This window comes from Penicillium citrinum (assembly GCF_028827155.1).
Source record: "Penicillium citrinum strain IBT 23319 chromosome Unknown utg000007l:1.0-2040159.0:1.0-2041076.0, whole genome shotgun sequence".
Classification (NCBI taxonomy): domain Eukaryota; kingdom Fungi; phylum Ascomycota; class Eurotiomycetes; order Eurotiales; family Aspergillaceae; genus Penicillium; species Penicillium citrinum.
This window is the reverse complement of record NW_026622692.1, coordinates 594959-620105: the sequence shown is the minus strand read 5'-3', so window position 1 is coordinate 620105 and position 25147 is coordinate 594959. Positions and strand designations below refer to the sequence as shown.

The 25147-nt window shown below is 47.0% G+C and overlaps 12 protein-coding genes across 12 annotated transcripts; 5 read left to right on the top strand and 7 right to left on the bottom strand.

The window, feature by feature from the left end:
- Positions 1 to 447: 447 nt before the first annotated feature.
- Positions 448 to 1506, top strand: N7469_007901 (uncharacterized protein; the record flags this gene model as incomplete). Its single annotated transcript, XM_056646819.1, has 2 exons — positions 448 to 1064; positions 1131 to 1506. The coding sequence occupies 2 exons, from the start codon at positions 448 to 450 to the stop codon at positions 1504 to 1506; spliced, it is 993 nt and encodes a 330-aa protein (XP_056498370.1).
- A 635-nt stretch (positions 1507 to 2141) lies between these two features.
- On the bottom strand, positions 2142 to 4253 carry N7469_007900 (WD40 repeat domain-containing protein; the record flags this gene model as incomplete). Its single annotated transcript, XM_056646818.1, has 5 exons — positions 2142 to 2168; positions 2226 to 3668; positions 3831 to 3979; positions 4090 to 4106; positions 4186 to 4253. 5 exons carry the CDS (start codon positions 4251 to 4253, stop codon positions 2142 to 2144), a joined length of 1704 nt encoding a protein of 567 aa, XP_056498369.1.
- Positions 4254 to 5609: 1356 nt separating this feature from the next.
- Positions 5610 to 6793, top strand: N7469_007899 (rhomboid family protein; the record flags this gene model as incomplete). Its single annotated transcript, XM_056646817.1, has 2 exons — positions 5610 to 6001; positions 6073 to 6793. The coding sequence occupies 2 exons, from the start codon at positions 5610 to 5612 to the stop codon at positions 6791 to 6793; spliced, it is 1113 nt and encodes a 370-aa protein (XP_056498368.1).
- A 646-nt stretch (positions 6794 to 7439) lies between these two features.
- Positions 7440 to 8311, bottom strand: N7469_007898 (mitochondrial 54S ribosomal protein mL61; the record flags this gene model as incomplete). Its single annotated transcript, XM_056646816.1, has 2 exons — positions 7440 to 8021; positions 8273 to 8311. The coding sequence occupies 2 exons, from the start codon at positions 8309 to 8311 to the stop codon at positions 7440 to 7442; spliced, it is 621 nt and encodes a 206-aa protein (XP_056498367.1).
- Positions 8312 to 8857: 546 nt separating this feature from the next.
- N7469_007897 (leucine--tRNA ligase CDC60) lies at positions 8858 to 12430 on the top strand (the record flags this gene model as incomplete). Its single annotated transcript, XM_056646815.1, has 4 exons — positions 8858 to 8974; positions 9014 to 11517; positions 11572 to 11770; positions 11828 to 12430. The coding sequence occupies 4 exons, from the start codon at positions 8858 to 8860 to the stop codon at positions 12428 to 12430; spliced, it is 3423 nt and encodes a 1140-aa protein (XP_056498366.1).
- A 408-nt stretch (positions 12431 to 12838) lies between these two features.
- On the bottom strand, positions 12839 to 13882 carry N7469_007896 (class I SAM-dependent methyltransferase; the record flags this gene model as incomplete). The annotated part of the gene is made up of 4 exons (XM_056646814.1): positions 12839 to 13257; positions 13324 to 13577; positions 13635 to 13745; positions 13827 to 13882. The coding sequence occupies 4 exons, from the start codon at positions 13880 to 13882 to the stop codon at positions 12839 to 12841; spliced, it is 840 nt and encodes a 279-aa protein (XP_056498365.1).
- Positions 13883 to 14448: 566 nt separating this feature from the next.
- On the bottom strand, positions 14449 to 14798 carry N7469_007895 (nitroreductase; the record flags this gene model as incomplete). Its single annotated transcript, XM_056646813.1, has 2 exons — positions 14449 to 14611; positions 14659 to 14798. The coding sequence occupies 2 exons, from the start codon at positions 14796 to 14798 to the stop codon at positions 14449 to 14451; spliced, it is 303 nt and encodes a 100-aa protein (XP_056498364.1).
- Positions 14799 to 15751: 953 nt separating this feature from the next.
- Positions 15752 to 16804, top strand: N7469_007894 (uncharacterized protein; the record flags this gene model as incomplete). Its single annotated transcript, XM_056646812.1, has 1 exon — positions 15752 to 16804. One exon carries the CDS (start codon positions 15752 to 15754, stop codon positions 16802 to 16804), a length of 1053 nt encoding a protein of 350 aa, XP_056498363.1.
- Positions 16805 to 17608: 804 nt separating this feature from the next.
- Positions 17609 to 19096, top strand: N7469_007893 (SDR family oxidoreductase; the record flags this gene model as incomplete). Its single annotated transcript, XM_056646811.1, has 4 exons — positions 17609 to 17922; positions 17987 to 18081; positions 18133 to 18721; positions 18772 to 19096. 4 exons carry the CDS (start codon positions 17609 to 17611, stop codon positions 19094 to 19096), a joined length of 1323 nt encoding a protein of 440 aa, XP_056498362.1.
- Positions 19097 to 19171: 75 nt separating this feature from the next.
- On the bottom strand, positions 19172 to 20157 carry N7469_007892 (N-acyl homoserine lactonase family protein; the record flags this gene model as incomplete). The annotated part of the gene is made up of 4 exons (XM_056646810.1): positions 19172 to 19584; positions 19661 to 19781; positions 19836 to 19983; positions 20036 to 20157. The coding sequence occupies 4 exons, from the start codon at positions 20155 to 20157 to the stop codon at positions 19172 to 19174; spliced, it is 804 nt and encodes a 267-aa protein (XP_056498361.1).
- Positions 20158 to 20933: 776 nt separating this feature from the next.
- Positions 20934 to 21980, bottom strand: N7469_007891 (uncharacterized protein; the record flags this gene model as incomplete). The annotated part of the gene is made up of 1 exon (XM_056646809.1): positions 20934 to 21980. One exon carries the CDS (start codon positions 21978 to 21980, stop codon positions 20934 to 20936), a length of 1047 nt encoding a protein of 348 aa, XP_056498360.1.
- Positions 21981 to 23130: 1150 nt separating this feature from the next.
- On the bottom strand, positions 23131 to 24814 carry N7469_007890 (uncharacterized protein; the record flags this gene model as incomplete). Its single annotated transcript, XM_056646808.1, has 7 exons — positions 23131 to 23383; positions 23439 to 23606; positions 23708 to 23787; positions 23846 to 24051; positions 24119 to 24521; positions 24594 to 24635; positions 24689 to 24814. The coding sequence occupies 7 exons, from the start codon at positions 24812 to 24814 to the stop codon at positions 23131 to 23133; spliced, it is 1278 nt and encodes a 425-aa protein (XP_056498359.1).
- Between the last annotated feature and the right edge of the window lie 333 nt (positions 24815 to 25147).

Here is a 25147-nt window from a genome sequence, read left to right as displayed (position 1 = left end):
TTTGCCAGTGGGAAAATGCAGATGGAAGAAAGTGTGGGGCTCTAATGGTTGACTGCCCGATTCTGAAAGGGTGTCGATATCAAATTCCAACAACCAGGCCTAGTTCACGTGGGATGATGTTCCGAAAATTCATATCAGACAATAATCTCCGAATAGCCCAATCCAACAGTTTGAACAGAAGAAAACCCCCCCGAAGGATTGTGAATAATAGTCGAAATGGACCAGCGCGGGGACGACGATTTGTTATCGGCGAACCCGCTTATCGATAGATTTGCTTGGCTTGCGGGCGAGTGGCTGGCAAGTTGGAGATCCATTCTCTTCAACATTGTCAACCTGGGAGAACTTGCATTATTGCGGAATGGAGTACCATTTCATTGGAACTTGTAATCACACATTTTTCTTTGCTGCTGCTGCTGCTGCTGCTTCGTCTTTATCTCGCAGGATAAAATGATCTCCTACAGTCAAAGAGCCATCCATCGCAATGCAGACCGCCATGGAATGCAACCTGCACAGCTCGATACTCTGGATGATCCCGACCAGACAGGACTAGAGACCGCCGTCCATGACACCGAGCGGACCGAGCTCAGTTCCACATCAGATACTCTGCAGGCCTTATGGCCAAAGCGCCTGGAGGATCTCGCACGGCGCACAGTCACTTCATCCGCCTTCAGTCTGGATGGAGAGGCTGCGCAAAGTATACACCATCATTTGGATGCCCTGGAGAAAATCTTTGGTGAGATGCGCACAGAGACAACGGAAGATGTACAGGATCCAAGCCAAGATAACTCCCCCGGATCAATTGTACCTGACATATCGGTAATTGAAGTACACTCTTCACAGCCTGTACAACCGACTGTATCCAGTGTGCTGAGTGAAAGCGATGATGGGATAGACAAGGAAAAGATACTGTCTCAACTGAAGTCACTCGACTCCGAAGTTATCGCTCTAAACAAAGAGATAGAACAGCGACTTAAAGAATCAAGCGAAATTAGAGACCTCTTTGAGGAAAGGTGTCGCGGGTTGGCACGCACTGTGGCTGAATTAGAGGACGAGGTGATAGAACTGTGAGTCTTGCTTTCATCCCCGTCATAAGTTCTATTGAAACGATTTGACGACTCATTTTAAAAAAGACAGGGTGATCTGGTAGAAGACTCAATCGAGTTGGAAGGTATTCAAGGCACTGTCCGTGGACTTCAAGACTGGATTGACGGGTTGCGTGAAGCCCAAGCAATGAGTCGGATAGCGAGGGAGCGATCGCGCAAAGAGACTCGGCGACTATGGGCCATTCGGGGGAGTAAAGGGACTAACGAAGATTTCAACATGGAAACAGATGGAGATATTGTTTTGGACGGCCTTACGGCCTGGATGCGTGGTTGGCGGGATGTTGAAGAAGGATTTCAGGCTCGATCAAAAGCGCGACAGACGAGAAGAGAGAAAAGACAAGAGCAGCTTATGCGGCCGGGTGAAAAACAAGAAAAGATCTCTCGGAGAAGCTGGGCTAGTTGACTCCGGATTTAATCCTGTACATAAAACAATCTTTGATGACTTTACGAGAGACGAGTGACAGTGGTATGGAAATTTTTCATTTAATCGAGTTCATAATGCATTTTTTGGGCTTCAAGATTCACGAGAAACACTAAGATTCAATTCACACCTCCATGAAACCCCAATCCAAGAAAAAAAAAATTCAATAAACAAGCCACACTCGCCGGAAACCCGTATCGTTCGCCGTACCCAAGCCTATTCCCAAGCAGTGCATGCCGTAATGCATTTCTAAATCGACGAATGTATGTCCAGAGAAAGTATGTAAGAACGATGTCAAAAGGAACCAGGTTAAAGCCTCGGCGGGATATGATGAAATAGGATGACTCTCAGAAAGCGTGGAACAGGATGGTGACAATCCTTGTCAAGTGATTCACCCGTAATCATCATGGCATGGGAATGCAGGATAGAGAGACTTTGATTCATCTTCGCCTGAGGATTAGAGACATGATATCAAATTAGTTCGGTTGTTATGGTATGGTCCTGCACCTAGACGTAATAAGAGAAGGCGAGAACGGTCGAAAGTTAGAGAAAGCTGAGGTTTTGTGTATCATCCCGCGAATTACCGATTGGACGGGAAGTCAGCTACACTACCCCAGTCACCTCTGAAGATTGACGACGGCCATCTGAAACTATTAGTACTCCAGAACATATGGCTCGTCTGAATGAAAGTGTAAACATACCTGGTCTCCAAAACCATACGCAAGCTTTTTGCCGTCGTGATCCCACGACAAATCTCGATCTGGAACTGGGACTGCATGGCCATTCTGTCCATTCGTAGCGTGATCAGGATCTTCTTTTACTTGATCTGTGCTGAGAGCATTCCATATAGCCATGGGCTCGCCTCCGCGCTCGGCATTCCAGATAAAGAGCCGGTCCTTGCTGACTGCACAGAGGGCATATCCATCCGGCGAAAAGCTGCCAGCCAGCGCAGGGGTCGAAGAGCCAAGACGCAAACGGTGGATTCGTTTGTGTTGTTTTGTATCGAGGTCAACTTGCCATACATGAACAAACGTATCGGTCGAGTAGGAAGCAACAGTAATCGTAGAATTATGTTGTGACTGGGGCTCCACAGGTCGGATATCAATGGCTGTGATGGCATCTTGGTGGGCGTTCTCGATTACAATGTCGTGAGTTGGAATCCAGATCGAAGAATTTGTAGAGCTTGCAGTAACCGCAACGGAGTAGGAAGGTGTATGAGCTGAGCGAAGGAAAGCCCAAGCGGTTTCGGTGTCTTGGGAAGTGTAGGTTTTGGTCAAGCGAATGTTGTTGTCAACTTCGCATTGGTAGACTGCGCCATCTCCGCAGGCAAATACCATATTATGTCCGCACCATGCTAAATCGTAAACATGGCTATCGATGGCCTGTGGGGGAGGGTATACATCCGGCCTGCGGTTATCATCCCAAAGAGCCAATTCGGACGATCGTTCATCAGATGCGACAACGACCAATCGCGGGCTATCATCCGACCAATGCAGTCCACTGATCAAGCGAGGAAGGTCAGGAAGGAGATCCACGACATTTCCTTCTGTATTGTACATGGTGATCGCTCCTTTCATATCACGAATGGTGGCCACAGCCAATTTGGAGCCAACAGCATCCCAGGCTATACCGGATACGTACGCCCCGCTACCCTTCACATCTAAGAAGCGATTTTGAACAGGAGCCGATGACAATGACAATTTCCATAGGCTGCATGAAGATTCGCCGGCTGCCGCCAGTAGGGTTGAATCACGTGGGCGCCAGCGAGTAGTAATCACGTGATCGTCGGCTTGCAGGAGGGCGGTATCGGGCGCCAAATCGGCGGCCTTGGCGGGGGAGATCTGGACGCCGGCGCTGCTGCCGGTTGAGAGGGTGGGTTCCGCCGGGGGCTCCTCGGCCCCCATGCTCACGTCGCCGTCGCCATCCACAGAGCCTTTACTTTCTTCGTCGACTTCCATAGACTCGTCACCATTCGTTTCTTTGCGCGGCTTGGCTTCAGTCGAATGCCCATTGGTCGCCTGTTCACGCGGGGACTCCGCGGGTTGGTCTGTGCCAGCGTCATCCCGGCGCTTCAAGGCACTGGCCTCAAATGGCTCCGGTCCGAAAAAATATTCACTTGGCGTAAAATTGATGGGATTGCCCTCCTATAGATTTCCAATCAGATCTGCGTAGACCATGGAAGAAAAATCCGAATATGGCCTAACAAAGGGGAAGAGAAAATGACAAGCACCAGTGAATGTAGAGATGATACATGATGATAGTGAAGAGCAGCTGGTTGCACAAAATCAAACGTCGCGCGCACATACCTTATCAAGTGAGGACTCTAGCTCATGGTACTGTAGACCTTTCTGCACCAGGGAGACCAATGCATGAGTTCTGATGTGGCGCGCAAAGGGAAGACTTTGCGGATCCGGATACCATGCGCGCTGGAGAGAGACGGCGGCATCACCATGACCTGATTTATACGAGGTTAGCTTTTGGGGGGTGGGGTGTCAAAAATAGAGTAAGTCAGAACAAGGATGCGGAGATGTGAATGGTGGTGAATGGCGTGGGCGCAATACGAACCTGATTCTTGAAGATACCTACGGGGAAACGGGTTAGATCTGCGGGAGGCGCATCGGGGGAATTAGAGGACCGGGGAGGAGGGAAGGAAAGACGTACCGCCAGATTAAGTAGTTGACGTGATGGGAGGTAAGGTCGGGTTGTGCCATGACTACATGTGCGACCATTCAAAGCGGCGACATGCCAGGGGGCCAAAGGGAAAGCTGGAGGTCAAACGTTTCTGAAGGGGAAAATCGAGAGTGGAGGCGTGGAGATGAATGAGCTTCAGGAACGAAACGCGGGCGGAAGCCGAGTCCGGCAGAAAAGGGGGGGTTGGTTGAAGATAGGTGAGTGGGTGGGAAGAGAAGAGTAGAGATGGAGTGGGTCGTCGAATAAGGCAGACACCACGAACTCGAATGAAGATGAGATCAGAAGGACAAGGGAGACAGATCGTGGAACGTCACGAAGAACACAGCTGGGAGAAAAGAGAGGAAAGGGAAAAAGAAGGGCTGGAACTTTTGAACCTTGAAAGTGACAGTCGAGCTTAAGCGCACCAGCCACGAACCAGAGCGGCAATTCTCGTTTCAATTTGGAGCAAATCGCTCGCTTGGCTCAGCCTCAGGTGGCTGTTGGCGGGGCTGCCGATCGTGTTAGTTCATTCACAGTTACAGTAGTGCCACTAGCACAAGTTGGGTTAGCTTAGTTTAAGTGAATGCCTGAATGCCTGGCTTGAATATTGTCTGGAATGCCCATAGTGTGTGTGCGCGTGTGTGTATGTGTACATAGTATATGTACATCCAGTACTCCGTAGTATGCTTATTATGCTGGGCTGTCTGCACGCACCCGAGTTCTGCAGGGCGGCAAATCGTGCTCGGGCCTAGTCTACCAATAGATTGCACACTCTACCGTGGGATCCACATTATATTTATGTACTGTACGGAGTATTTTCTACGAGTATTCGGACATTATTTATGGTTATTCTCAAGGAGACTACTTACTAGAGATCTGAGGCTCATGCGGATTTTATGATGATATTATTGACGCATTTCACTAATCAATTAGCGATTCGGGAAGAATGGTGAGAAGAGTATCAGCTGGTATCACATACACTATATGATTAGTGTACTAATTGTGATTTAGGAAGTGAGTTATAACAGTCTAAGTGTGTACATATATTGTGCGGCGTACCAGACTATCTATAAATAAGTGGAAGTCAGATATTGCTTGGAAATTACATAGGAATAATTTAGAATCATCCTCTGCAATTTTGTATAGCAATATGACATTTTCTAGGATTAATGCTAGCTATTCCTCTGGCATATTCTGTCTTTTTTAAATCCCATCCACGTATTATAATTGTAGTTAGTCACTGTGGTGGCCATTGTGTATACTTTGTATGTACTGTACATAACTTAGTACAGATCTGACCTCTCACTCGCCGCTCCACCGCCCCCAACCTCCAAACCACCAAGGAAGTTCCCCGTACACCACCTCGAGCAGACTAGTTCTCTCTCATCCTCCGGCGGTCGCGACCGCGTCTCAACATGCCACTCCGAGTCAACATCCCTCCGGCCACTCGTATCTGCCTCGTCAGCTTGTTGACTCTTTCCCTCCTCTACAACATTGCCCGATGGCGACAACTTGACACCTCCGCTGGTAGCCTTCAGACCACTCCGATCATTCCCTACCTCACCCTCGTTCCTTCGTACTTCTACTACTACCCCTGGACCCTTATCATTTCTACCTTTGTCGAACAGAACATCTTCACGGTCCTCCTCAATGCTGCCACCATCTTCTATGGAGGAAAATACCTCGAACGCGCTTGGGGCTCCCGCGAGTTCGCCAAGTTCGTTGCTACTGTCACGCTGATCCCCAATGTGGTGATCATTCCCTTCTATCTAATCTGGGGGGCCATTGGAGGCTCTGCCAGCCGTTCGTACGTTTGATCTGACCCTTGGTTTTCCGTTTTCCCTTCTGAGTATTCACCTCGATCCTAATCGGTGACAGCTTGACCCAAATTTGCGGCGGTGTTGCTATCCAAGGCGCATTCCTTGTCGCTTTCAAGCAACTGGTCCCCGAACACACTGTCGCTATATTCAAAGGCATGGTTAGAATGCGCGTCAAGCATTTCCCGGCTTTGTTCCTACTGCTCAATACCTTGAGCGGCTTCATTATTGGAACCGACACTGCTGCTGTTTTAGCATGGCTCGGCCTCCTGGCCAGCTGGACATACTTGCGATTCTATAAGCGGCAGCCCGACCTCACTGGCACATCGAACACTGGTCTCGGTATAAAAGGAGACGCCAGCGAGACTTTTGCCTTTGCCTGTCTCTTCCCCGACGTGATGCAGCCCCCTGTCGCCTTTGTCGCCGACCAGATATACACACTATTGGTAACACTCAAGGTTCTCCGCCCATTTTCCGACGACGATATTGCGTCAGGTAACCAGCAAGTGCTAGCAAGAGGCGAAGCCGGTCTGCCAACTCTCCTGGGCAATCAACGTGGAAGTGCTTCGAGGGGCTCCGCTAAGCGCGAAGAAGCAGAGCGTCGACGCGCTCTGGCTCTCAAGGCTTTGGACCAGAGATTGCAAGCAGCGGGAGGACATTCCCAGGCGGGACCGTCTTCACTGGCCGAACCTGCGGGTCGAGCGAACTCGATATCACCTACCCCCTCTGCCACCAATGGAAGTATGCTGGGGGAAACTAGCTACAATCCTGATAACGCCTAGCAAGTATGTTACTGTGATCGACATATTGTGTTATATGCTATGCTATCTCTTTCTTTTAAGCGCCTTGCATTAAGCTCCTTCACCTAGGGAGGGTTTCAAGATTCGAGTCGTTGCTCGTGATTCACCACTTCGATGTATATATGGAATGCTATATTTCAATGATTAGATATTGATTTTCAAATTTCAAGATGAGTACAACCTTCCCACGCCTTGAGTCTGGAGGCACGTGTAAAGAACTACTCTTGGCCAGGAAGAACAATGTTATATCAAACATCGCCCCAATCACGACAGACTCGCAGTTCTACCAAGTAGTCTTCTTCCCGAGCTGGGGGCCCCGGCTTATACTAACCATAGCATGGTGATGGCCTGTGACCTCCTAAGTAGATTGCAAACTTGTTGAATGCCCCTAGGGCTCTACGGGGCTTAGTGAAGTTCTGTCAGGTAAATTTTCGAATTTGAATCCGTATCAGTTCTAGACACTTGAATAATTACTCCCAAAAATAGTACATAGTCATAAGGAAAACAAAAATGCTATGCTACAAGTGGCCTCCTCTCTGCCCCCCCATGGGAACTAGAAAAAGAGAACCAGAAAGAATCACAACCAACTCCGAATCGGTGAGATACAAGGATGGAGAAAGTCTGCTTCTTAAGCCGTCTGCGACTTCTCGACCTCACCCCGAGCCTCAGCAAGCATGCGCTCCTGGTCCTTCTTCGCTTGTCGCTTAGCGCGTATCCGTTCCCGGTCATGAATAGCCTTCTCATCGATAGCCGCGAATTTCTTAGCTTCAGCCTGGTCTTCTTCTGTCGCGGGAACCTCATTTGCACCCGTGGACGCCTGCACGCGGTTCCAAATTTCCTGATAGGTCAAATCCTTCACATTGACTGTGGCTAATTTCTCGCCATTTTGGGGAGCTGGTGCGTGCTTGTCGGTGATTTGCTTGTTTCCTGCAATTGCTGCTGCGGTGCTGCCGACTCGGTCGGCGAAGTAGATTGATAGTGTAGCCGGGATGTCTTGGTCGGTGGTTTGTTTTACTGTCATGGGAATGCCAGGGTTGTAGTATTTCAGTCGTGGCAGGCAGTTGCGCCAGAAATGCCGGGCTCCTTGGTGACCGCCGTAGATTTTTTGCGCGTATGTGAGGTGTAGTCGGGTGACTGCTGGGAATTCTTTGGAGGCATTGGCGACACTGGGGAGGATGGCGGCACCGGTTCCAACTCGGACGTCGAGCATCTGTTCAACAATGCAATTAGTATTCTTGTCTTCTTCTATTACATAACAATGGGGCCTTTATCGAGTGTAGCGTTTAAGACGGATATCGGGGTTGGGAGTTTGAAGAAATGATTGACAAGGGGATATGGGACTATTTACCCTCTGTGATAAAAAAAAAACGAAGTTAGCTTGTTATTCTCATAGACTGTCATGCCGATCCAACATCAATTCGAAAGGCATAGATTGCAGCCCATCCATTCTAATCCACTTACAGTCTTCAACTTGCGCATCCGCTTGAAGAGGTTGACCATGTTTGCAAATATGGCGCACAGGGATCGGCCCCGGTGCAATGAGGATTCTGAGGTCGATATGTAGGGAAGAAAAAGCCAAAATCGAGACTCTTCTGGATCTGCGTCTTGCAAGAGGTGGTAGCGCTGTGTCGGAGATCTGGGGAAATTTGTTGCGGAAACTCTGGCGCCGCGAAGTTGCTCCGACACAATAATCACGTGATCTATCTAGCAGTACATAGCAAAGCAATACATGTCTGAGTAAGTGATTTATTTAATGGAATAAGTTTTTCCTTGATATTTGTTAACTTGATAGAATCGATGCATACATAATATTTATGAAATGAAATACATATATCTAAAGATAATTCCTGCTACTTTTCCCATTTGAACATGAATCATGAATTTATACTGTTGGCCATTGAGGCACGTGCTTAAATTACCGGTGTCACAATACGGCCGCGTTACCGCCTTGAGTCACAATCGATTTTATATCAGTGGGCCCCGCGATATTTGTTCGTTGCCCCTCCGGAGTCTTGCAATCAGGGCATTTCCTGCAGAATTACAATCATGGCAGCCGCCGCTGCATCTGCTGAGCTCGACCCGAGCAATAGCTCGAAGAACACTCTCAAGCTCGAAAACGTTGATTTTACCCCTCCCCCACCATCGTACCATCTTGGCTTTGATGTCTTTGAAGACTGTTGCTAACTTGGCATTGACTCCTAGACCGAGAAGCGTGACACTCTGATCGCAATTGAGAAGAAATATCAGGCACAATGGAAGGCCAACAAGGTTTTCGAAGTCGATGCCCCCTCTTTCGACGAGGTGCCCCAGGGCTCTATGACCCCGGCCGAACTGCGTGAGAAGCACCCCAAATTCTTCGGTACCATGGCCTACCCCTACATGAACGGTACTTTGCACGCTGGTCACAGTTTCACTGCCAGTAAGGTTGAGTTCATGACTGGTTTTGCCCGTATGGAGGGCAAGCGTGCCCTGTTCCCGCTTGGATTCCACTGCACCGGTATGCCGATCAAGGCTTGTGCCGATAAGCTGCGGGACGAGGTCAAGCTTTTCGGAGAGAACTTCGAAGGATACCAGGAAGAGGAAGAGGCTGCTGCTCCTGCTGCCCCTACCCAGGAGTCTAAGCCCGAGGTCAAGGAGCAGGCTGAGAAGTTCTCCGGCAAGAAGAGCAAGGCCGCCGCCAAGACCGTGAAGATGAAGTACCAGTTCCAGATCATGCTGGCCATTGGTGTCCCTCTGGAGGATATTCACAAGTTCGCCGATGCTAACCACTGGCTGCACCACTTCCCTCCCCTTGCTATCCGTGATTTGGACAGCATGGGTGCCCGTGTCGACTGGCGCCGTCAATTCGTTACAACCGATGCCAACCCCTACTACGATGCGTTCGTTCGCTGGCAGATGAACCGTCTCCACGAACTGAACAAGATTCTGTACGGTAACAGATACACCATCTACTCCCCCAAGGATGGTCAGCCTTGCATGGACCATGACCGAACCGAAGGTGAGGGCATTGGCCCTCAAGAATACACCGCGCTGAAGCTTCAGGTCAAGGAGTGGTCGCCCAAGGTGGCAGAGCTTGTCAAGGGTAAGATTGAGGAGGATGCTAAGGTTTACTTCGTCCCCGCCACTCTGCGTCCCGAGACCATGTATGGTCAGACCAACTGCTTTGTCGGCCCTAAGATCAACTACGGTCTGTTCAAGCTGAAGGAGAAAGAGTACATTGTCGTGACCAAGCGTGCCGCATGGAACATGGCTTTCCAGGGACATTTCTTCGGCGAGAACTTCCCTAAAACCCAGGACCAGCTTCCTCTTGTCGTCGAGGCCCCCGGTTCCGACTTTGTCGGTACCCTGGTCAACGCCCCTCTGTCCTTCCACACCGAGGGTGTCTACATTTTGCCTATGGATGGCGTCTCTGCTGCTAAGGGTACCGGTGTTGTTACTTCCGTTCCTTCAGACAGCCCCGATGACTATGCCACCCTGATGGACCTTATTAAGAAGGCCGATTTCTACGGCATCAAGAAGGAGTGGGCCGAGAAGGAGATTCACCCTCTTATCGAGACCCCAACCTACGGTAACCTGACTGCTCCTGCCCTGGTCAAGCAGCTGAAGATCAACTCCCCTAAGGATGTCAACCAGTTGGCCCAGGCCAAGGAGCTCGCCTACATGGAGGGATTCTACAAGGGTACCATGATTGTGGGCGAGTTCAAGGGTGAGCCCGTCAACACCGTCAAGGACAAGATTCGCAAGTCCCTCTATGACAGCGGTGATGCCTTCCCTTTTGCTGACCCCATGGGCAAGGTCGTTAGCCGCAGTGGTGACGACTGTGTTGTTGCTTACCTCGGCCAGTGGTTCTTGAACTATGGCGAGAACGACGCTGAATGGCAGCAGGAGACCTTGGGACACGTCGTCAACACCCTCAACACATACTCCAACGAGACCAAGAATGGCTTCGAGAAGAACCTTTCATGGCTAAACCGTTGGGCCTGTGCCCGAACCTACGGTCTCGGTTCCAAGCTTCCTTGGGATCAACAGTTCCTTGTTGAGAGTCTGAGTGACAGTACCGTCTACATGGCCTACTACACCATTGCCCAGCTCCTTCACGGTGACCGTTATGGCAAGACCACTGGTCCCCTCGGTGTTACTGCTGACCAGATGATTGATGAAGTCTGGGACTACATCTTCACTCGACGTGAAATCAGTGATGAGCTTATCTCTAAGAGTGGTATCTCCAAGGATGCTCTCCAGAAGATGCGCCGTGAGTTCGAGTACTGGTATCCCCTTGATGTCCGTGTCTCTGGCAAGGATCTCATCCAAAACCACTTGACCTTCTTCCTATACATCCACGTTGCACTCTTCCCTCCCGAGTACTGGCCCCGTGGTGTTCGTGCCAACGGTCACTTGTTGCTCAACGGCGAGAAGATGAGTAAGAGTACCGGTAACTTCCTGACTCTCAAGGACGCCGTCGAGAAGTTCGGTGCCGATGCTACCCGTATCGCTTTTGCCGATGCCGGTGACAGCATTGAGGATGCCAACTTTGAGGAGACTGTTGCCAACAGCAACATTCTGCGTCTGCACACCCTGAAGGATTGGATCCAAGAAGTCTCCGGGGACAAGACTCTGCGCACCGGCCCTGCTGATGCTTTCGCCGATAAGCTGTTCGACAATGAGCTGAACAGCCTTGTTCGCGAGACCCAGAAGCACTACCAAGAGTAAGCTCTTTTCCCAAACACTTGAGGTTTGAGCTTTGCTAACTTAGATATCAGCACCGATTTCAAGCTCGCCCTCAAGTCTGGTCTGTATGACTTCACTAGTGCCCGTGACTCCTACCGTGAAGCCGCCATCGCTGCTGGTGTTGGTATGCACAAGGATGTTGTCCACCGCTACATTGAGCTGCAGGCTCTTATGTTGGCTCCTATTGCTCCTCACTGGTCCGAGTACATCTGGCTCGAGGTCCTCAAGAAGGTAAGTTGTCTAGGGTTGTCTTAATATCCCAGGCCATTAATATTAACTTCAATACAGCCCGAGACTATTCACTTCGCCAAATTCCCCGAAGTACCTGAGCCCTCTCACGAGCTCTCTGCCGCCCAAGCCTACGTTCGCGGCACTGCTTCCAGCATCCTGTCTTCCGAGGGCAACTTCGCCAAGAAGCTGTCCAAGGGCAAGGCCTCGACTTTCGACCCCCGCAAGCCGAAGAAGCTCACTATCTTCGCCGCCAAGAAGTATCCCGCTTGGCAGGAGAAGTATATCGACCTCGTGCGTGAGGCTTTCGATGCCCTGAATGTCTCTATCAACGACAAGGAGCTTAATGCCAAGGTTGGCAAGCTGGGTGAGATGAAGAAGGCCATGCCCTTCGTCCAGGGCTTGAAGAGCCGTCTGATTAAGGGCCGTGAGGCCCCCGAGAACGTCTTTGAGCGCAAGCTGCCCTTCGATGAATTCGCTGTACTTGCTGAGATGGTTGGTGGTCTGAAGCGTACCGCTGGATACAAGGAGATTGAGGTCATCGCCGTTGAGGAGGGTGGCAAAACTGGTGAGGTTGTTGGCACCGGCGAGAAGAAGGAGGGCCTTCAGGCCGAGAACGCTGTGCCCGGCCACCCTACCTTCGTCTTCTGCAACGTCGAGTAAATATGCCTTGCTTGACTTGGGCTTCACAATTATATACACTTCTTGTTCTCCAAAGAGTCATGCTTTATGAGCTTATGCAAAAAAGAACACAAAATAAATGCATTTGATGGTTTCTAGATTCAATATAGCTGGGTGTTTACTTGATCTTGGTTTTTTTACTCACGCATTTCGTAGATATTCGAGCCCAAAAGAGTGATATGCGAGTTCCTTCTGTATGGAAGTTAGAAAAATAGCTGCTAAGTTCGACATAATTAAAAGACATGAAGTCGCCTCTAGCTTTGAATTGACTCTGAAAGATAATACGCGCTTATCATAGAAGTAAAAACAAATTCATTTGATAAGAATTATAGAGACCAATCGCTCCAATCTAGATAGTTTGATTGCCATCAAACTCTCTCAAATTCCAATTTATTGTTGCTTTCGAGCAATGACCCTCATCAGTTTTACAGGCGGAGAATTCCCACTCTCACACAGGCTTTTATACTGCTTGACCAGATCTTCAGTTCGTTTCCGTGCTGCCAATTCGGTATCTACCTCTCCGGATCTTAGCAGAAGACTCGCGTATAAAGTTTCGAATATCGCAACGAATCTTCTTTCGGTCTCAAGGCGAATATTCTCATCCCAGTCAGAGCTGTAAGTGAGGCGCTCGACTTCTTGATACCCAGCTCCCATACATTCTTCGAAAATCTTTGTTGATGCTTGAAAACATTTCTTCTCGGCTTTGAATGATACGTCAAAGCATCGCCGGACCTCCAAGAAGACGGGATTATCCTTTGATATGTAGGTGTCCTCATCGATTTCCTCCCACTGAAGATATCCACCAGGCTCTGGGATAGGTCAGTGAGTAAATCACAATGGATCGTCAACACAAAGAATTCTTGCTTCTCACTTACTGAGGATCTGTTGGATGTTACAGACCGCAGCGCTGTATTCAGATTCCTCAAGTGCAGCCACCAACAGGCGTACATGCACCAAATCATAACGATTCCAATGCTCCTCTGGGAATGGCTCTGTTATATCATGAAGAGAAAATGCAATAGTGTCACTGTCCTCTGGAAACTGAGCGGCTGAGATATCAAAGCCATGATAATAACAACGATGACCGTCCACCTTGTCTAACATTTCAGAGGTATCCTTGAGCCATATACTGTCCAGCCTGAGATCAGTACAAGAGTAGACGTTTTATAGAATCCAGATGACTTACCCGGTACCAGTTGCTATATCTGCAACAGAAAAAAGGGTGTCTGTCGGGATCTTTGGGTGAATTAGAGAGTTCTCGGTAACTTTGAGTAGCAAATCATGCTGTGCGTCCAGACTGTATATTGATTATCCTCGTGTTAGATCAAGTTGCATGGTACAAGACCTGGGTTTCTTGATCCCCCTCGAAGATTCATACCGTTTAGATTCCCGCTTATCTCTGCCAAAGACATATTTATCATTGGTATTCAACATTTTCACCTTGCGGGAATATTAGACGTCGTCAAGGTAGTATAGAAGGAGCTCACAGGTGAAGCAAAGAGGTGAAAAAGGCAGAAAAAAGCAGACAGGCGCTTTACACCGAGAGATTGAAGCTAAAGGGTTGGATTGTGCGATGACTGACAACATTTGGAATCTACTTGTATACTAGTATTTATACTACTACCACGATGTGTCTCACCCCGATATACTTGACACCCTATCGAAATACAAACTTGTATTCAAGTCTAGAATCTATGCTATCCCCCATGGATGGCTCAGCTGAACAACAGTGGCGTCGCTGTTGTACACGTCAGTCTATCCACATGCACCATAAACATACTACTTGTAATAGCTTATGTGTATCGCTCATGATAATCGGTCGAACATTGCAGTATGATTTTATTGTACAAAAGAGCCGATGCTAAAATGGTTCCTTTCTCACCCTGAGCTGCATAGCCATACACATACATCATTCAAGCTTGAGCCCTTGTTCCTCTAGGACCGCCCGAATTCTCTCCCTCCCATCCTGTTTGGGAGAAGCCATTTTACCCGCCACAAACTTACCCCCAGCCCTTCCGGCCAAGTTTCAATTCCTCGAAATAAAACTTTCCAAGAGACTTATTGTAAGATGCAACACTATCTTTTTGACGCTCTTCGCTCCACCGTTGCATATGAAGAACTTCTCGCATCGGCAAGCGTGGCTTAATTTGCTTGTCGGAGATGCTACTCTCGGTATTTGGATACCCAATCGCCATCCCAAACACACCTACCCTTGCGAGTGCACCTCTACTTCCATGAAACGACGCCATAGCAATCCCTTTTCAAACAATGAGGGCACTCGCTGGCCCTTTTCAGTGATTTCAATGTCAGGTTCACTTTCTGGAGCAGGACCTGAATTACCAGGTAACATAATGTAAGTGGTGTTATCTGTATAGCAATATTTTATCGGCCATATATTTACTTTTTTCTTCAGATTTGACGATAACATCCATGTTATTGTCAAATCGATTTTACGGACAATATCTTGTTGAGAACAAACTTGATCTTAATTCTTTACAAAGTGATTTAATCACTAGTAAAATACAAAGACTGATTTTGGAAAATTTTTTTTTTTCGAAAAATCCTTACTATATAAGCAAAGACATTCAGCTTCTCCATCATATAGTCCTTTTATACAGAGGGCAAGATGTATACAAGGTCGAGGTGATACAGGATCTGTTTTGTCGAGCGGAGCAGGTACTATGCCGCACCGCTCCGTTACAAATCTCTTTGGGGTTATCCTTGTTGATGAGGACAAAATCCAGTTTCACGGCTCTTGGAGACAAAGATTCTTCTTCGGAGTTCGACATTGTGGTCCACAATGTAAATGGAAGAAGAATTCGACTATTAGCAGTAACTTGATAGTTTAGTGGGGGAGTACCGGCCTGCCCACCGGCGTGGGGATTATGTACTGAAGTTGGCCTAATTTGGAAAGGAGCCTTTAAATACATTCATTTAGATAGCATCTTTAACATCACCCAGAGATCAAGTGCACAAGTTCCACTCTATTCGAGGGAGTGCTAGCAAGTAGCTGATATTTATTGAATATTAGCAATATTACGGACATGGATGTGGATATTGTCGCTGTCAACGGGCGAATGAAAAGAAGAGAAATACTAAAGTTTAGTTATAATCCGTGGTGTATACATATAGTATGGTTCAACCACAGGACCTGAAAACTAAGCTTCTTCCATGACTCATCAGTATCAATAACTAGTTAGTTATCGTATTGCCGGTAGTTACCCTCCTCATCACTGAAGACCGAAGCAGTTTTCATGCTGTGCCTTATTTTCTAACATGCATGGCAAACCCTTGTAATACAGTATGTCCGTCAATGACACTGGCAGTACCCTCAACTCTGAGCTCCCCCTTCCGGTCACCTATATCGTCTCCTCTTTTCTGTCCGTTGCTCTCTACAATGTAGTGGAGCTAACAGGTACTCTTTTCTTGACTTTTAAACGACGAAGTGGCCTCTATTTCTGGAGCTTTTTTGTCGCAACATGGGGCATTGCCGTCTATTGCATCGGATTCATCCTCAAGGATTTCAACCTTGCAAAATCTATCCCATATTTTTACGTCACATTAATTGTCCTTGGCTGGAGTATGATGGTTACAGGCCAGTCGATGGTCTTGTACTCTCGTCTTCATTTGATCGTCCGGAGCCACATAATCCTCAAACTGGTCCTAGGCATGATCATAATAGATGCCATCGTATTGCATATTCCGACTACAGTCCTATGCTATGGAGCCAATTCTCCTCTATACGCCCGTTTCTCTGTACCATACGCGGTGTATGAAAGATTTGAGGTTTCAATGTTCTTTGTGCAAGAGGTCATTATCTCGAGTATCTACGTGTACAAGACATACAAGATGCTTCGTTCCGAGGAGCCCATCAGCGAATTACACGGCAATACCGGCAGGAAACTCCTTCGAAATCTCATAGTCATTAGCATGATCGTGATAGCGCTGGACACCTGCATTATAGTGCTCCAATTTGTGGGCAGATATGCATCGCAAACAGCAGTGAAGGCATTCATATACAGTGTGAAACTGAAGTTGGAATTCAACATTCTGAACCAACTGGTTGGATTTGTGCAAAGAATGAGCGTCTCGAATCCGGACTTGATTGATGGGAGTGGTTCACGAAATACATTGAACGGTCAGCAAGAAGAGGGAGGCACCAGTGACCTTCACCATCATCGGTGTCATTGTTCCTTGGCTGTTTTTGCGTGCAGGATTCGGCATGATCTTGGCATCTCTGCTGATAGGTATATGTCGAAGGTTTTACACATTACTAAGAGAGAAGGTGCTGGTCAAGAGTGTACATATTCCGGTTCCATTATCACGGAGCCAGTTCAAAGTCTAGTAGTTAATTGATCAGCGAATTGTTACAGCTAAAGAGACCAAGCCGCCGGCAAAAAAAGGCGACTTCAATTTACAAAATATTCTTGCCATAGGAGAGTTAGTTCATGGTTGTTTGGTTACAGCTTCTACCAATCTATTTTCGCAGATTCAATCGGCCCGCACGACCCAACTTCGATTGATTTCAAGAGCCCAGCCTTCCACCTGCGATTCATCCAGCAAGGATTCGGTAAGAGAACCGGTGATAACCTTTGAACACCTGGGACTTGTTTGGCGGAGTTGGCCATCTTTTGTTCAGTTACAGTAACAGCCAGATCTGAAATGAACAGTTTTAGAGAATATCAACGGTCCATTCTCGAATACTTGGACGACGGCATGAAACAGGCTCAGCAATATGATTGGCCATTTAATGTAAGCAATCTGTTGCAGTTTTATAGTTTTCAAATCCGTTCTTAGGGTCACATATACCACTGCAGTTACTACGTACCCAATCTCCACTTGAATTGAAATTGATTTACAAACGAAAGTGTAAGCACTAGTATGTAACATGCTCCTGTATGTAATTAAACAATTATCCCTGTCATGCAATCCAGATTTTAGTTGCACCATCCCCGCAGAGGTGCATGGACAGGAGAAAAAGACCGAGACGCTAGACAAATATTCGAGAGACCCAAGCCATCTACGATGAGAAGTGCGGGGGCATGAATATCAACGACTAGTTGTAGTATTGACACAGATGGCTTGCCCCATCATTTGACATTGTAACTATCTCGCTCGTTTCATGGATGCCAGAGAGTATTCTTGAGCCCCTCAGCAAAGATGACCACCAGCAACGTTGTATATTCCGAAGGCTCACTTTATGGATTGCCTAGCTTTCCAGATGAGCCAGACACCACAAATTTGACAGCGTTGGTGACTGGTGCAAATGGTATCTCAGGGTACCATCTTGTCCGTGTCCTGGCTGCTAATCCTAAGCGCTGGAGCCAAATCTACTGCTTATCTAGAAGAGAGCCTCCGGAAAACTTCTTTGAAGATTTAGGAGAGGGCTCGGCTTGCGTCAAGCATATCGCAGTCGATTTTCTTTCCGAGCCTGCGGAAATTGCACAGCGGCTTGTTGATGAAGTGCAAACAATGTGAGTTCTCAAGCAGTTCTCCATTGTCAACAATGATTCCATTTGACAGTTTTCTGCTCAATAGTGATCATGTCTTCTTTTTCTCTTACATGCAAACCGAGCAAAAGGGTAGTGTTTTGGGAATGTGGTCTGATGCCAGTGCATTAGCTGAGTTAAATTGTATGTATAAGGAGCAAGATGAAATGACATGAGTTGACTAACTCCAACCAGCCAAGCTCCTTACAAATTTTCTCGATGGACTCAGGCTGGCAAGACTACAGCCCAGGCGGTTTTTGCTTCAGACAGGAGCTAAGAATTATGGGTTCCACATGGGACCAGCCACCAACCCTTCGTTTGAAACTGACCCAAGAATATCACTAGAAGCAAACTTCTATTATCCACAAGAAGATGCCTTGAAGAAGTTCTGTGAGGAAACAGGTACTGCATGGAATGTGGTTCGCCCATCATATATCATCGGTGCTGTCCGTGACGGCGCACTCAATTTTCTGATCGGTCTCGCCATCTACGGGGCTGTCCAAAGCTATTTAAACAGATCCCTGGATTTTCCCGGGGACTATGCTGCATGGGATCGCGAATTCTGTCAAAGCACGGCTTTGCTCAATGCGCATTTTGAGGAGTGGGCTGTTTTAACTGATCAGGCAGCCAATGAAGCATTCAATATACAAGACGGCCAGTCTTTCACATGGGGACGCTTTTGGCCGTATCTTGCTAGTTGGTACGGTACTACATGGAATCCACCGGATATGGATATGTCAAAATATCGGATTACTACATGTCGGCATGTAGATACTCCTAGAGGGTATGGATGTTCGAGTACTTCAAATTCGCATAGACTAATGCATTGAATAGATATGGGCCGAGGGGAATAACCCGTTCTACATTCAGTCTTCTTGAATGGTCCGAAGATGAAGAAGTTCAACAAGCTTGGAGGGAGCTTTCAGTACGTTATGGGCTTGTTCTTGATCCATTTGACGAGCAGAAACGTCCACAACTTTTCGGCATGACGGATTCTGCTGTCCTCGGGGACTGGCCACTTTCTCTGAGCATGCGAAAAGCTCGAAAAATGGGCTTCTTTGGAACAGCTGATTCCTTCGAAACATCCTTCGAGGCGATTCAAAATCTAGCACGACTGAAGCTAGTGGTCCCAACTATAGTGAAGAAGTACGCTGAGTGAATAATAACTAGTTAAAGCTATAAGAGCTAGTCAATGATATCATGCCTGACAACGCGAATTCGAAGTTACACCCATTCACTCAAAGAACTTCTTTTCCTCTAGAAGCTTTAGGGTTGTTGGCTTGTCATGGCCATATATAAGTCTGGCATTGAACAGCCTCTGTAATCTTCGAGTCATATTCAGACTGCGATACCATGCGTTGTGATCTCTTGCGAGACCCCCATGTGGATGACCGAGCTCATAGTTCTCCGCCACGTGGTATTGATCCGTGGTCCAGATAAAGGTGCCATCATGATCAAGGTTAACTTGCATCATGCATAATCCTGGTGCGTGGCCCGGTGTGTGGTGGAGGGTGATACCCTGATAGAGCTCTAGCTGGGACTCTGTAAAAGTCTGCCAGTTCAGCTTTTCCAGAAGCATGTAATGGCCTTGATAAACACCCAGATCGGCTTTTGCCGCGATTGCCCAGCAGGCATGTTTGAACTCTTCTTCATGGACATAGATCGGTATATCAGTACCAACAAAATGTTCAAGACCCCCCCGCATGATCAAGATGAAGATGACTTATTATCACTGCCTTAACGTCTTTGATATCATTTCCAGTGGCTTTGATTGCATTTGGAAGCTTCTGTTCGTCAGAATATTTAACTCGTGGGAAAACATCGGTCACTGGAGCCGGCCAGGCCTAGAAGCGTAGTCAGAAAAGCTTAGAATGCCTCTAAAAAGACACATGACGAACCACTTCGAGATCCTCTGCACAGCCTACATCATAAAGAATCAGGCCGGCATCAGGATGTTCGATAAGAGCTGAAATAAGGACTAGCTCACGTCTTTGATTCGTTGGATTCAGGTTGCTCAATTTGCTGGTGTTTGCACCGCGAAATATCCTAATTTTCTAGTAAGACCGTATATATGATTCATCCACAAGTGTTGACTAACCATGACTCATCTGCTTCGAGTGAACCCAAATCAAGAATATGCATTTTGGTGCCTTTTGGACATTTAAAGGCTGGCACGGCTGCCGATGCCAGCAAGGAAGCGGGATCTGACGTTATAGTCATGATGTTCTCGGCAATACTATGCTTCAACTAGGGGCAAGTGAGATTGATGTGAACTTGAACTTCGAGTGAGTTGTTAGTGAGGGGTTAGAGTGGAGGGACGAGAGTACTTTTGATTTATGTATCTGTGATCCAGGGAATACTGCTGCAGACTCGAAGCTTTGTTCTCAAGCTGCCTCCACTTTTGAGTGTCACAAAACCCCGCCTCTGGGGTATTTCTCAAATCCCGCCAGCAAGGATCAAACCCCGATAAATCTAGTATGGGTGATTGATGGACGACTGAGTGGGGAAGATGACGTTAGGCTCACAAAATTGAAGCATTAAAAACACCGACTGGTTCTTTGCTTCGGCTTAGATACGGCTTTATGCCCGCACGCGAGTAATACCAATCATGACCTAGGGAATGTACGTGGAAAGCTCGTAAATCGAAGGAATTTATGACACTCACGTATGCGCATTTCAAAGCCTAGTACCGGATTACCTAGGAACTATACCGAGTTATGCCTTATTGAAACGAATAATATTCATTAACAATCGATATATACGCCCAGTATATGGTCCAGAGACTTGAGAAATCAAGGTTGCTCCTTGTGAATAGCTCGAAATAATGTGGCACGGAATAACATTCCTTCAAGAGCCTCGAGAGCCAGTGGAATACAACAGGTTCACCAACCGAAGTTCCGCTGCCAAGCCATGGAGTAAAAAAAAAAGGATCGATATGTCATATTCAAAGCCTATGGTACAGAAAATACATAGAATATCTTTCACGGTGGAAGAGCTCATCGGTTCATTTGAAGATCAGCAAAGGGCACGTATTGACGTGTCTTGCCCTCAGAAATGGCTTCTTTGATCGATGCAGGATCCAGGACTCGTTTAGAGAAGAAAGCCCTGGTACTTGCCCAGTCACCTGTTTTATGTGCCCCCTGGACTGCATCGCGCGACTGTAACATAAAGTCCAAGATTTTTGGTGCCTGACGGTCACCAAACCAATGATCAGAGAACTGGCTGTAAAAGTTGAACTTGCGAAGCCAATGCTCGTATGAAGGATACGGATAGTGTAGTATCATCGCCTCTTCACCTGAAGGTATCAACGCGCGGCCATTATAACCAGAAAATGAATGAGCGCCTCTTGGCTCAACGCCAGGACCGAGTCGAACTGCGCTTTTGCCATTTCCGTAGGCTAAGAACTTAGAATTGCGATCCACCCCGTTGACCCAGAAGTATACGCAGTCCGTGAATGGAGAAGAGGTCTCGAAATCGACAGGAATCGCTTCATGATTCGTGAATGTCACGAGTCCTACCTTGGGATCCCTAGTCCAGGCATGCGAATCTACCAAGGGCCCATGGAGCAACTCGTCCAGATCAATATGAAGGAGCCATGTGTAGCCACCTTCTTTCAAAAGATCGATTGCATGTCTCATGTTGGCCATTTGACGTCGAATGAGACGACTTTCTGGCGTCATTTTAGGCGCCACTTGCGATCCTTTCAAAAGTGTGACGGGTCTGTTTTCGCATAGCTGCTCGAATACCGGGAGCTCATTCGGGTCGTCCATGTATATCACTACATGTTGTACCCAACGGAGGTGATAGTCAAGCCAGGTTGTAAGACTCGGCCCGGGATGTAGAACTGTAGTCGCTATTGCGACGGTAATATTATTTTGCGTAGTTGCGTCCAAGCCGCCATCCCAATATTGCGATGCATGTATGACTGTTTCATTCTGGTGCGATGAGGCTCCGCTAGAGACATTGAAGAGGATCAGAAAACCAAGTATACTCGAAGCCGCGATCCAAAAGAATGTGCAAATGCCATTAAAGCGATTGCTCATCTCGTCATGTATGACAAAAGCTATTATTGCGTTCGGATACGGTGAAGGCGATGATATGGATTAATGAAATTGTAACTTGGGTGAGTGAAGAGACCAGCTACGATGTGAAACTCTTTAATATTCGAGATTTCATACCGATCGAACAAGATTGTTCTGGTAGTTGGATCTTATGTATCGCTGAGTATTCCTAAGGTAGCGCGCTTTTTGTTGACGAGACCGAGCAACGTGTGGGGTTGTCAATATCAACATTCATGTCTGTGCAAAGATGGGAGAGTTTGAACAAGAGGGGAGAGAGATAAAAAATAAAAGAAAGAAAGAGAATTCACAGTATCTTGCATTAAGTGTCTTAGATGGAAATTTTGCTAGTACCGATTTGCTCGCCACTCCGGAGTAGTCCGGAAAAATGCCTGACTTGGTATGGCGGCGATGCAGTTTGACAGTCTTATGTATACTAGTACATACTAAAATAAACCATTTCGTTCGCACGCCATAAGTTCACCATTTAGTACACACAATATGGAGACAACAATCACTAGGGGAAAAAAAAGAGAATATTTGCATTACTTCGCCAAAGCTTGCAGCTTGCGCTGTGATTATTCCAATCAAAATCGTTTCAAAATTTCGATTGCTGCCTGAGACGTGGGAAAAGCCCGCTAACTTATGCATACGTATGCACTCTAGACAAAAAAAAAAAGAGAGACACGAACTATCCGATTGGTACAACACTTGGGTTCTGGCCCATCCGTGCGGATGTTCCAAATTTGGATTTCTACGATCAAAGTATCCACAATGGATGTTCAAGTTAAATTAAGATCGAGCATTGGAGATCATCTTGGTGAACTTGTATCGGGGTTCCTACTGCAGAGAAATCAACAATCCCTTTCATGTATATCCTCATATACTGGAAACATTCACATAAAAATGAATAAAATAACTATAAAAATGAAGGTAAGCCTTTTTGAAGGGATTCAGATGCATTCTAAATCTCTCCGAACAGCAACAATTCGTAGAGGAAACAGACACCTCTCTTTAGCTAACCTGTGACTTGCAAATCGCTAAATGTAGGGTGGTCACTCGGAAAGTAAAACAACTATCTAGATTGTGGCTTCAGGACATGGATCATCCTACACAACAAACTGCATGTCAGCCTCTAGTTCTGGAGGAGTGAAAACATAAATATAATTCTATAATCTGACCTTCTCAATCCTTCTTTGAGCGCGGGCTCATCGTTTGAAAATACCAACCGAAACCAGCCTTCGGCCTTCGAGTGCTCTTCCCCGGGATGCAAGAAAACACCTGCATCCAAAAGTTTCTGTGCTAAATCGAATTCGCGTTCCTGAACAGAGCGATGGTCCTTGGGTAGAAAAGGTGACAAGTCGATATAAATAAAGAAACCCGCATTGCTTTTCATCCGGTTAAAACTTGTAGAAAGGAATTCTCATTCGAGGTTTCACTCACCCTCTCTTCACATAGTTGATATTTTCGCGCTCCAAAGTTGAAGTAGCAAGTCGATAGCCTGCAGCGAGGCTAGCTCGGGATTTGGCCATGAAACTATCCACAAATCCTGTATCTTCTAGGATAGCCGTTCCGATTGTAATTGCAGTTTGAGATGGACCGTGAAGTCGTCTAAATTTGACAGCAGCAAAAAAATTAGTGCCACCTGACTTATTTTTCAATTTGTTCAGGCATTAAGAGACGCCTGTACCTGAAAGTAGGGTAAGACTCACGTAACCATTTTGCATGCCCTTCGAAGCTGTTCGTTTGCAGTGACTAGAAATCCTAGATGCAAGCCCCCAGAAGCAAAGTCCTAGTTCGAAATAATTGAGCTAGAACTCATAGATTGTCCTTGTAATTATTTCACTCACCTTGCTGAAGCCATACAAAACATGGACAAGATTTGGATCGATCAAGCCTTGCAGATCCAAAGACAGAATCGACGTAAATTGTATAGCATTAGGGTCTCCTGAATCAAAGATACAAGAGGCATATACTTCATCACTAATGAGATGAAGATTGTTTCTATCGCAGAATCTTGCAATGTGTCTTAACGTATCAGCGGGATAACAGCGGCCTAGCTCGGTTCGAATCAGTATACTGACTCCCTCAAGAGTATCAGATCCATAAGGACAGAAACATACCGACTGGATTGTGCGGGTTGACTAAAAGTACAGCACGGATTTTGATACCCCGCTGCTCAGCTTCAAGTAGAGCTTGCTCGTATTTAGCCACTGCATTTGGAGTGAAAGCCTCCTCTGTTTCGGTATCGGCGTAGACAATCTCCACTCCAGCTTCAACGCCATAATCCAGCTCGAATCTGCCATAAACGGGGCGATTGACGAGAATGCCATCTCCACGCTCTGCAAGGTTGAATCCGAGCATGTTCCCTAGAGATGTAGGGGAATCCGCGACGACAATATGGTTTGGATTGATAGACGAGTATGGGCTCAAGACCCTGTCCAGATGAGCAGCTGTAGCTCCTGGAAGTCGAGCATTTATACTGGCGCTCGATCGGTAGCTGATCGAGTCAAGAGTGAATGTGACCTAGGATTGCATTAGATTTGATCGAGAGACAGAAAAGCATGAATGGGCATGTAAGTCTAGGCATTGATCTACCTTCTCGTTGATATATTTTACAATCTCAGTTCTCATAGGTCTCTAATTGACAGTCAGTAAAGTTTCGACCTATTTTTTGATAGTGATATCCTCACATTCTCTGCCATGCCGAATGATATGAGACCTTGTGGGTTGGTCTGAGGATCATAATCGGGTGTCGGGCTAAAACGGAAAGGAAGATCCAGTTGCTGAATATTGCTCAGTGCTCTAGAGGACAACATTCTTGCATCAAAAGAGTGAATAGTTTTCTGTTCTCTGTGCTGCTGTTCGAATGTGTGATCGTGTAGTTGTGTGTCAAAAGGAGCGGTGACGCAATTTGTTCATGTGTGACCCTTCTAACTCTTCCGGGGTGAAGGAGCAAGAGAGTGAGCAGAAGAGTAGAAAAGTCACTGAGCTATTATCGTGCGACTTCTCTAGGATGTAAATCTGGTATTCTACACGAGAAATCTCCAGGGGTAAAAGAAAGAAATAAAGAAGTGTGGTGTACACATGGAAGTTCTCCACTGCGGTGGGGACCGCCAGGCCGGCATTTCACCACCGTCGATTGGAAATAT